The 10,917-nt window shown below is 44.8% G+C and overlaps 1 protein-coding gene across 5 annotated transcripts in view; it reads left to right on the plus strand.

The window, feature by feature from the left end:
• EVL (Enah/Vasp-like) overlaps window positions 1-8,385 on the plus strand; it is a 195,568-nt gene extending 187,183 nt beyond the window's left edge. For 3 of the 5 annotated variants that reach the window (XM_019552502.1, XM_019552503.1, XM_019552504.1), the window contains 5 exons: window positions 2,251-2,317; window positions 2,424-2,486; window positions 4,711-4,777; window positions 6,958-7,015; window positions 7,650-8,385. In XM_019552502.1, coding sequence (XP_019408047.1) covers window positions 2,251-2,317; window positions 2,424-2,486; window positions 4,711-4,777; window positions 6,958-7,015; window positions 7,650-7,687 — 293 coding nt within the window. In that variant the 3' untranslated portion in view covers window positions 7,688-8,385. The remainder of the gene's footprint in view (window positions 1-2,250; window positions 2,318-2,423; window positions 2,487-4,710; window positions 4,778-6,957; window positions 7,016-7,649) is intronic. The other 2 variants (XM_019552505.1, XM_019552506.1) reach the window with 1 other exon arrangement.
• The last annotated feature ends 2,532 nt before the right edge of the window (window positions 8,386-10,917 follow it).

Below are 10,917 nucleotides of genomic sequence, written 5' to 3' on the forward strand. Positions count from 1 at the left end.
CCTCACTCCAAGTCCTAAAGGGCTTTTTGTCTCTAACCTTCCCGTTCCTTACCTGTGCCGTATTGCTGTCCACCCCCTGTCTTTTACATTCCCAAAGCTCTCTTTCTTCAGGCTGGGCTGTCCTTGTGGGTGCCGCATGTAATGAGTCCTTTGTGATCCGCAATCCTGCATCAGTTCTGAACACAGAAGCCAGGCTGTCTGCTGCTTTTTCAGTAAGGAGGAAAGATCAGTTAGGAAGGCATCATATAGATGAGGTTAGGGGGCTTATTTCTTCTCAAGATGCTGAGCCCAGTAACTGCCTGGAGTTGCATGACAATAAATTGGCCTGTAGTCGGGTATTCATGAATGATTATAAAATGCATACCCTAAATGTCTCAGGGCAAGAAAATCCTGACAGTTTTCGCCTCTGATTTTGTGATCATATATAATGGGTTCTGTAATACAGCCCATAGTTAATAAATCCTCTGTAGTGATGTGCATAGCTGTTATTGGGCTGTCTTTTCTGAGCCATCCATGTCCTTTACAAGGGAAATATTTTGTGCTTTTGGGACATAACCTAGGCATATGCTTCACATGGTATATTTATGCCTCATGTCAGACCAATCAGCAGAATCTCCCTAGCAGGATAGTTTCTCAGACAGATTCTCCACCTTTTGCATTTTGTAGAACACTTTATAAGTTCAGGGACCTCTGGTGGTGGCTTCAGCTCAGTAACTAGGGTGACTATATGTCCTGGCTTGGCCAGGACAGTCCCGGATTTCATAGGCTGCCTCAGCCAGTTGGTGGAAATTCAAACAAAAGCCCCAGACTGACACTTCCCCCTCTGTCCTGCCTACCCTGGCTCCTCCTGAGCAGTGGCTGGAGGTGCAGGGGTGGGAGGAGACTGGGCTGGGAACCACTCCTGCCTGAGGCCAAGATTGGGCAGGGCAGGGTGTAAGGAAAACACTGCTGTGAGCATATCTGCTCACACGTGTGTTCACCTGTTTGCAGCCCAGCAGAGTCAGGACCAAGGAGCAGCTGCTGCAGCGGGGCTTCCTCAGGGGGTGGGGAAACAGGATGCTTTGTACCCCTGCCATGAAGAGACTGGGGGTCCCTCCACCCCTGCCCCCCCTGCTGCTGGGGACCCATGTTTGGGGGTGTGGTTCTGGGCTCTGCCCTGGGACTGCCGCCTCAGCTGGCCCCATCCCATCTAGGCCCAGTCCTTGCTACCACCAAGTACATGTGTGTGTGTGCATGCATTGCAGGGAGGGTGGCAGGGGGCCAAGCTGGAGAGAAGGAGGGAGGGAAAGAGAGAGAGGAGTGAGTGGAGGGTTGCAGAGGCAGTGCGGGTGAGGAGGGAGCAGAAGGGGGTGGGGAAGAAATGCTCTGATAGAGGCAAGAGGAGACTGAACCATGATGGTCAAGCAGCCACACCAGGCATGGCGCACACACATGCCAGTAAAGCAGCCTGGATCCACAGCAACTGCACACACACATACACAGATACATGCACACGTTGCACTAACACTTCCCATGGAATCGGTCTACTTTCTTCCGGCAACAGGCTCCAGCTCAGGCCTCCTCCTCCTCCTCCTCCTGATCTCTTGCCCAGCTGACCTCCAGCCACCTGTTTTTGTGGCCTTGCTCACCCCATTTCCCCAAGGGCAGTCCCTCTGTTGTCATCCCCCACCGCTGCTGCTAGCCAGTGGGGAGAAGGAACAGCCTGGTGGGGGTTGGGGGGCAGTGTCCCAGATTTCCTTAAAAATAATATTGTCACCCTATCAGTAACCCATTTCCAGGGTCCTTTGTGTATATCACTGCAGCCCACTGTCCCAGTTTAGAGAATAGGCCCTTTATCGCTTTTTGTCTTTCTAGAACTTAACGTTTAAAGTAGAAATGAATAAATAAATGAATTAATAAAACCGTATGCACTGTGTTTCTGTAAACTGTATGCTTTATTTCTAACAGGGATTATTTTTTTATTAAACAAAATTCACATAGTTTTTAAGCACTTAATTATTTAGTATTAAGTAAAAAAATACAGAGCTTTGTGATCTTCATCTAAGCACATTTTGCTACTATTGGTACACTTAAGCAGTCATTACTGTTCATTATTGTTAGCTTCCAGGAGCTCCTTCATATATATCTCTGGAGCACGTGTTCCTAACATTCAATTAAACCAAAGGTAGAAAAAAAACAATTTAAAGTTTTTGTTATGCAAAGAAAAAAAATCAGGATAAGATACCACAATTCTTCATGCTTACTTTACAGAACCGGGGAAGAAGCCATGGGAAAGAAGCAATTCTGTTGAAAAGCCTGTATCTTCATTACTCTCTAGGTGAGCTGCCCTGGTTGCTTTATAGGTCAGCTGCAAGGTCTGGACTGTAATCACACTATCATTATAACGTACTCAATTCACGTCTTATTTCATTCCATTGCCATAGAAATCCATCAGTGACGAAGAGTCCAGATGTTAAGAGCCCAGTACAATCTCAACCACCTTTTAGGTACCGAAAAATGCTCTGGCATCTTAACTATCTCAGCTTATCCTTTGAAAAAATCATGTCATCCTGCATTCAGCACTAACATTCTGTCGTTATTGTCATCTGTACTCATCCTGTTGTGATTTGCTTATCTGCTGCTTTATATACTCTGAGCCAGGTATTTGTCTCAGTGGGGTTATGCAGATATAAGTGGGACTAGAATTTGGCAGGTCTAATATCAAAGGGAGCAGATGCTAGAGCAGTGAACTGCTCTGTGAATATAGCCTTGAGCCCCAATTCAGGTAAGGGCAGGTTGGAGTCATTGGGACCTGAGCACATGCTTTAAGTTCAGCAGACACTCATGCTTTTATGAATCAGGGCCCCACTCTTGTTCCTGGCATTGGCTGGGAGCATATGCTGTGCCCTGGGAAGGGCAAGAACCTAGAGGTTCTCTTTATTGAGTTCCAGCAGGACTTGCAGGATGGTCCTTTCTGAAAGGAGAAGCCTTCATTTCCCAATACCAGAGGGAGTTCAGAAGCAGAGCCTGTATGAGGGGCCTGTCTGCAGCCAGGCGATGGAGGTTATTTCTCCATCTCTGCAACTGCAGTGTAGAGAGAGGAAGAAGGAAACTGTATGTGGCAGAGGGTTTAGAGGATTCTGCTGCTAACCCTGTGAAAACCCGAAGCCAGGGAGGGTAATGACAAATACAGAAACAGGCTGTAAAGCAAAGTAGTCTACAGCAGCGCTCCAGCAAACAAAATCCAATGGTCAAATTATGGGCCTAACACACGGTGCCAATCACACATATTTAAAGAAAAGGAGAAATCAGCTGGCATGGAAAAAGCTGCTTCCCAGCCCTTGGCCAAAAATAGCTTGCTAGGATGGTAGAGAGCTCTGGCAACAAGTAGGATATTACTGCTATTATAGATTTCATAGACATTAAGAGCTCAAGATCCTTGAGTCCAGCCCCTCAATTATTCAGTACAAAAATCTGTGCTGCCTTTTATACCAAGTTGTTTCATATCACAGGGCTAATAATCCACAGAAAGAGAAATGGGCAGCAGCCAATGCCTGTGCATACTTAGAGCTGTATTAAAGACCAATCCTGCCCAAAGTTTCACTGGCTTATGTGGAGATGCACAAGTATAACTGAAGGCAAATTTGGCCTCTTTTATCTGTCCCAAAGCTTCCATGCAATGGATGTCTGTGTACATGTACCAGTGTTCAGTAGATCAAGATTATCATGGTATTGCCCATCCTTGCAAAAACTTAGAAAAAGCTGGTAAAGCACTGGGTCCATTTAGCGAGGGGGACTCTATTTTATTCTAATTCTAGTATGTGGAATTGCACTGACGGTTCACTCATTTGTCTACTGCACGCAAGGCATTTCCCCAAGTACTCAGTGTTTTATCATAATTCAAGCTGAACCAGCACAGGCTGCTTTTGTAAAACACATCCCTAGCTTTGCTTGGAGCTCACTTGAATAGCATAACTAACCAACTCTATCAACCCAAAAGGACCTGATCACAGCTCCTTCTCAGGCACAAGTCCCAGTGAAGCCAGTCCTGCCTAAGCCAAGAACTAAGAAGAGAGAGAGGGCTCCAGTGGACAGAACATAAATTTTTCAGGATGCAGGGACCAGGAACACAGCTTGTTAGCACATGGGCTCTGCCTAACTAAGAGTGGGGTGCCCTTGCATTCGCTAGTACATTTAGGAGAAGCAAGTTTCACTTTTAAATGTTACCCTCACCTTAGCAGCTGGTGAAGGCATCTGCAGTCAGAAGAGTGGATATTTATGAAAAATAAATTCTGGCATGGAGGACACCACTTTCCAATACTTGAACTGCAGTCCATCCTGCCACCTGCCTCCTTCCCCACCCCCCACTTTCCAGCACAGTAACATCCCAAAACATTAACCATCAAGACTGTGCACTAACGTAGCTGTGAAACTATCTAGCTTCATTTTACTGATCAAGAAATTGTTGGCTACAGAAGGTTTCACTGAGTCTTTATCCTCTGCTGCATTTCAGTGTTAGAAAAGCAGATCTTTTGATGTGTAGTGGTGTAAGGAAGCAGCTTTGCAAAATCCTGCAGAGTGACACAAGAGGGAGCAGTGGAACATTAGAAAGATTAACTTTATTTCAGAGCTGGATGTGCAATTTTTCTATTTGCTGACTGCGGTAGCAGGGGTCAGTTGTGTTGGCAAAAAATTGATTTGCTGCTTTATCCTTTGTCTCCCTCTCTCAAGGATGAAGCCAGTTAGCAGCAGCAATGATGTGGCTATGGATGCCTTAGATTTTGATCGAATGAAACAGGTGAGTGAGTGGGGTCTTGGGAATCTTATGTAGTATTTTGACAATTCCTTTCTTTTATATATGAAGAACTGTTGTTTGGCCAACCTGAAAACAGCAGCTAGGAATAAGGGTCATCCAGTTGCTACAGTGTATCTGGACTTCCAGAAAGTCTTGGACAAAGTCCCACATCAAATACTTTTAATGAACTTCGATTGTTGCAGGATTCAAGGGCAGATCTGCTTGTGGATCAGAAATTGACTTAGGCAGAAAACAGAGTGGGTATAAATGGTCAGTATTCAAAATGGAAACAAGTAAACCAGGGATCTCTGTTAGGACCAGTGCTGTGGGACAGTCAATAGTAAAGTGGCTAAGTTCGCAAAATGACATTTCATAGATTTCATAGACATTAGGGCTGGAAGGGACCTTGGGAGATCATCGAGTCCAGCCCCCTGCCCAAAGGGCAGGAAGTCAGCTGGGGTCGTAGGATCCCAGCAAGATAAGCATCCAATTTACTCTTGAAGGTGTTCAATGTAGGTGCTTGAACCACCTCCGCTGGCAGACTGTTCCAGACCTTGGGGGCTCGCACAGTAAAGAAATTCTTCCTTATGTCCAGCCTGAAACGGTCTTGCAGGAGTTTGTGACCATTCGACCTCGTCATCCCTTGGGGCACTCTGGTGAACAAACATAAAATGATTGAGTGGCTAAGGACCCAGGCAGACTATGTAGAACTACAGAAGGATCTCACCAAAGGGGCAACAAAATGGCAAATTAAATTCAGTGTTGATAAGTGCAAAGTAATGCACATGGGGAAAAATAACCTAAAAACTATACACACAATGACAGCTTCTACATTCAGTTTTACTATGCAGGAAAGATCTTGCTGTCACTGGAGATAGTTTGCTAAAAACATCAGTTTAGATCTCAGCAGCAGTAAAAGGCTGCAAATAAAGTGTTAGGAATTATTAAGAAGGGAATGATAAACAAAATGAAAAGTATTTTTATGTCCCATTGTAAATCTATGATCCATGCATAGCTCAAATACTACGTGCAGTTTTGGTCCTCAAAAAGGTGACAGAAGAAGTAAAAAAGGTACAAAGGAGAACATCAAGGGTGACTGGGAGATTAGAGGAGCTTCCATGTGAGAAGACACTAAATAGGCTAGCACTTTTCAGCTGAGAAAGATATCCTTGAGGGGGGCATGATGGAGGTTTACCAAATAGGAAATGGTATACAGAAAGCAAATAGGGGCTTATTATGTAGGATCTTTTCCAATACCGGAGCCAGGGATTATGATATGCAGCTATTAAATCACGGGCTAAAAAATTAACAAAAATAAGTTTTTTTGCACGCGGCATGCATTTAACTTGCGGAAAACAGCCTCTGAATCCAAACTTCCTCAGTCTCTAAATACAATGGGAGGAGCACGGTGTGGAAAATTTTGGACATACCTTGTTCACCTTCACCCTCAGCCTCTATTCTCTGCCACTTGTGAGACAGGATACTGGGCTAGGGTAGACCTACAGTCTGTCCTATTAAACAGGATTTTTGTGTTCAGCTTTGATTTTTTTGGCTCTCATCTGTTTGCTCAAGCCCTGCAAGACCTCTGTTATGACTCTGAGTAAGGCAGAATGGATCATAGTGGCCCCTTGACACTCAGAAGAAGACAGTCACATAGAGGATAAAGTGTCTGTACAGCAATGCTTCCCTGTTCTGTAATATATCACATCTAAGATCTCTTTCAACTTGACTTAGAGGGATATACTTATTTAGCTGCCACCAGCAATAGGCTTTTATCTCTATGTGGGCCAACCAAGAAAAGAGGACATGAATCAGTTAGGGCCAGATTTTATGTCACCTATTAGGTGCATAAATAAATTAGATGTTGAAGTAGATTTAGGCAGCTAAGTGTGATTCTGTATCCACCTACTTAAGTCCCTAAAAAGCTCTTAAAGGTAGGTCATCCTCCTTCTTCTCACTGTTTTTGTGCCACTTCATTTTATGGGTTAGATGACAGTGTGTTATAAGAGTTACTGCATTAATGGATTTTCAAAACTTGAACGCAATGGAATGAATTGCACTTAGGCACCCAAGGCCACTTAGCCACCAGTAGGTGGAATAAAGTCTGGCCTCTAGGGTGCTACAAGGCTTTTTCTTCTACAAGTTAAAAGGAAATTCTGATCAGATCACTTTTGTTTTCTCAGGAAATATTGGAGGAAGTTGTAAGAGAATTACACAAAGTGAAAGAAGAGATAATTGACGGTAAGGAATGGAAAAAAATCATTTATTTTGATCCTTTTATCCTGTGAAATTTCATTCATGTTCAAAACAAGACAGAACGAACTACAGTGAATGCTTCAGGAAGTACCTCTAATAGCTGCTTGGAAAAACTCTTTTCTTAAATATGCATTAGTTTAATGAAGGTAAGAGTAGAGATACATGTAGGGAGATGTGACCATTCAAGGGCTGTGGTTCTCCTACAAATGCCCTCCTGGTCATGGAGCAGTGAAGTGTGCCCCAAAAGTATAAGCACAGGCATTGTGTATGTGTCTGTTTTTTCTGAAAATACACTGCAGTTCTGACACTATATACATAGTGACATAAGATAACATACTGCAGCTCCCAGTTAAATCAATGGAAGCCTGAAAGCAAGAACAGGGAGCAAACTATAAGTTGGAGGGGACACATTTTAAACCTGTTAGAACTACATAAGAAAATGTATGGAGAAAGGCTGGGGCCTAGGACTCTATCCTGCATTTTCTTAATTTTCTCATCTACCATCCCACACTTCTGGCCCTTTCGGTTTAAGGGTGCAAACCTCTCAGTCACCACCTTTGCATTTACTTAGTCATTCTAGGAGTAAATGATTGGTTAACCTTTCACCTTGGTTTTCTAGCCATAAGGCAGGAGTTGAGTAGAATCAGTACAACATAATGACTGCACAGTATCTGCAAGGTACTAAGGATGCTAAGAAGACTGGATCATTTCTAAATGTATCAAGGTCATGCAAGATGGAGAAACAAGAGGACACCTGCACTGTCTTTGTTCTTAAACCCTTTTTATTAGCAGACTCAGCACACTTTGAAGCTTGCTGCTGCCTTGGATTTGCTTCATTTTAAAAGTCTTAATCTAAAAGAATATTCAATTTTAAATTTCTGGATTTTTTAGATTTCATCTGACTGCACATTGGATTTGTCAGCCTTTTTTGTATTTTGTATTTGCTTATTTAAATGTATTACATTTCTTTTTAGTAGTAGGTAAGACAACATGTGAACCATTTGCTTTTAATAGATGACTTCAAAGTAATTTTATTAGTAGTCTGCAATGTAAATGAAGCCCCTTTGCCAACAGAAATGTATTGTGGCATCACCAGAAGAAACAGAGACACATCAATTGTCAAATGACAAAGTTTTTTGTCTCAGTTATCACAATATTAAACCGGTACGTCAGTGCACCACAGTATCTGTGTTCATATTGGTAATAAACTGTTTATCGTCCACATGGCCCTCTGCTGGTTTTGTTTATTAGCCTCTGCAGCTTCATACTTTTGGTCTCCTGTGTCACTCCAGTAGGTTTTCCCTTGGCACCACTGAACACAACAGTAAGGGTGCCTCTTGACTACCAAAAAAAAAGCCACATAACATTTATTTTTAATATAAGGATCAGACAAGGCACATCACTATTGCATTAGTCTGTCCTTGGAATACAACTACACCAAGTGCTTCAGGTTCACAGACCAGGCAGCTTATATCTTGTCCCTCTCTGAACACCAGCTCTCAGTGCAAGCACTATAGCAGCTCTGCAGCAGATCCACAAGAGAGGCTTCAAGACTTGCCAGCCTCACCTGTCTCCTCACCACTTTCTTACTCTGCCCAGGCACAAGCAGCCATCTAGAAATACTGCCTACCAGTCTCCAGAGTCCTTCATAGCCTTAGCAACTTCATCTGGTCAGAATACAGGGATTGTACGACAGTTTTTGAACTGCACTGCACTGTTTAAGCCTACGGCTCCTCTTAGACACCATAAGTCAGGGGTGGGCAAAATATGGCCTGCGGGCCCCAGCCTGCGACACCATTCTATCCAGCCTGCAGGGCTGCTAAAAAATTTAGAAAATTAATATTTCTCTGCCTTTGGTTCCTTTTAAAAAATGACAGTAGGACCCAAGGGAAGCCCAGCAGGCTCCCACAACAGCAGGGGCTTCTGGCCTGGGACCATGTGGCTGCCTTGTGCTGGAACTGCAGGTAAGGGAGAAGGACGGGGGGGAAAAGCGGCCCAGGGAAGGGAAAGCGGTCCCTCACCCGCCCCGTGGCTGGTGCCCTGTACTGCAGCCCATGCGGCGCTGCCTGTGCCTCCTCCAGACAGCTCTGTGGGGGCTGCGAGCAACTGCAGCAAGGAGCACCGGCCACGGGGCAGGTGAGGGGCCGCTTTCCCTGCACTCGGAACCAGTTTCTTCCCTGCCAGTGAGCAGGGGGTCAGGGTTGTACGCTGCCCCCCCCACCTGTACTGGGGGCACTGGGTGTGAATGGGCAGGGAGCCAGTGGAAACACGGGACCCACACCGGTGTCCCAGGGCCAGCGCCGGCAGGGCCCAGAGCAGGGTGGCAGGAGTACAGGGGTCCTGGCTGGCAGGGGCTCTGTGGAGCTGGGCCAGCTCCCCCCTCGTCTTGTTGGTGCAGCCCAGCCCGGCTCCACAGACCCCTGCTGGCCCTAGGACATTGGTCCCAAGATGGTGACCAGTGGGTGGGGTACCTGTCAAGGGGCGGGGCTACGTATGCAGCCCTCAACAGCCTGCCAAAACTGGGTAAGCAGCCCTCTGCCCAAAATAATTGCCTGCCTCTGCCATAAGTCCACCTCAGTCTTAGTCCTGTAATTCATTCATTCCTGCTTGCCCTCACACTTCCTCCCTGCGGGACCTCCCTTTCACTCCCCCGACATTAGTTTATGAAATCTCAAGTGCTGTGGCCTGTTCAGCACTAGGCTACTTGGCAACTGTAAAACAGTTTTGTCAACAGTCATACATGTTGACACTCTTCTAAATTCCCTGCTACTACTAATTTGTCACTGCCATGGGCATGGGCTCAGTGTTGGGGTCTTTTTTTAAATGCACAAATTGAAATAGTGTGATAATATGAGCCTTAAAGTCCTATGGCCTGCAGGAAAACTAATGCAGGGAACTTGCCTTTTATTCTCAGAGCTGTGGCTGAAGTCCAAAAGTGTACACCCAGTCATACTTTGTAAAAATAATGGCCCATTCTTCCAGTCTAACCACAATCTTCAGTTTCCAGTTGACTTAGTTCATAAGCTTTACAAGAGCAGAATCTGATATCATCTTCTACCATTGATAGGTTTCTGTTGAAAGACAACTGTCTGAACTTGGTTATTAAATCTGTCAAACATTCTCCAGGACCAGTTACTATTGCTGCAGTGCTTCCTGCAGCCAGCTTGCAAAAAATTGTGTAGCCCTTCTGTTTTAGGCATGCAGTCCAGTGTGACCTTCCAAGTTTATAGAGCCTGTCTGGCTAAAAAATACCATTTGGAATAGCAGTAAACAGGCTCTTTCCAGAAAGGAAGCAAAAGCTGGCCAGTGGTACAACTTGGAAAGAACTGCCTAATCAACCAGAGCAGACAGCGCCTGCCTTGCAGTTCACCTTAAAATTTTCTTGGGGTTTCAGCACAAATAGCCCCACTCTCACCTCTTACTAAAAGTCCATTTTTACCCAGTTGTCAAACACTACTTGCTGGAGTAAGAACTTCACCAAGCTGGTTATACTGTACATTTAGTGCTGTTCAAAGAATTACCATAGCCCACATTTAGATCCAAGTTGGTCTAAGAGTTTGACAGAAGCATCAACTCAGTTGAACACATACTGTTAAATAACTCGAGCCAGGCTTCTAGAACTGCCTTGAAAAGACTGCTCCTTGCATACAAACCAGTGGTAAAGCAGAAGGAATGTCGGAGATGACAAGGGGCGGCGATTCAAAATAGCTGACAGATGCTCAACATACTGATGGATGGATCGATTCCTCTGCTTAATCCTTGCTGACAAAGACAATCTCTAGTTACGCAACAGTGTAAAACTGTATAGCCTGTACTACCTCTGCAAAGCTTACATCAGGACACAAGTAAGTTCTTCAATGACCCTTAAGATGGCCAGTATTCATGCG

Source organism: Crocodylus porosus, unplaced genomic scaffold (genome assembly GCF_001723895.1).
Source record: "Crocodylus porosus isolate Cpor-Errol unplaced genomic scaffold, CroPor_comp1, whole genome shotgun sequence".
Classification (NCBI taxonomy): domain Eukaryota; kingdom Metazoa; phylum Chordata; order Crocodylia; family Crocodylidae; genus Crocodylus; species Crocodylus porosus.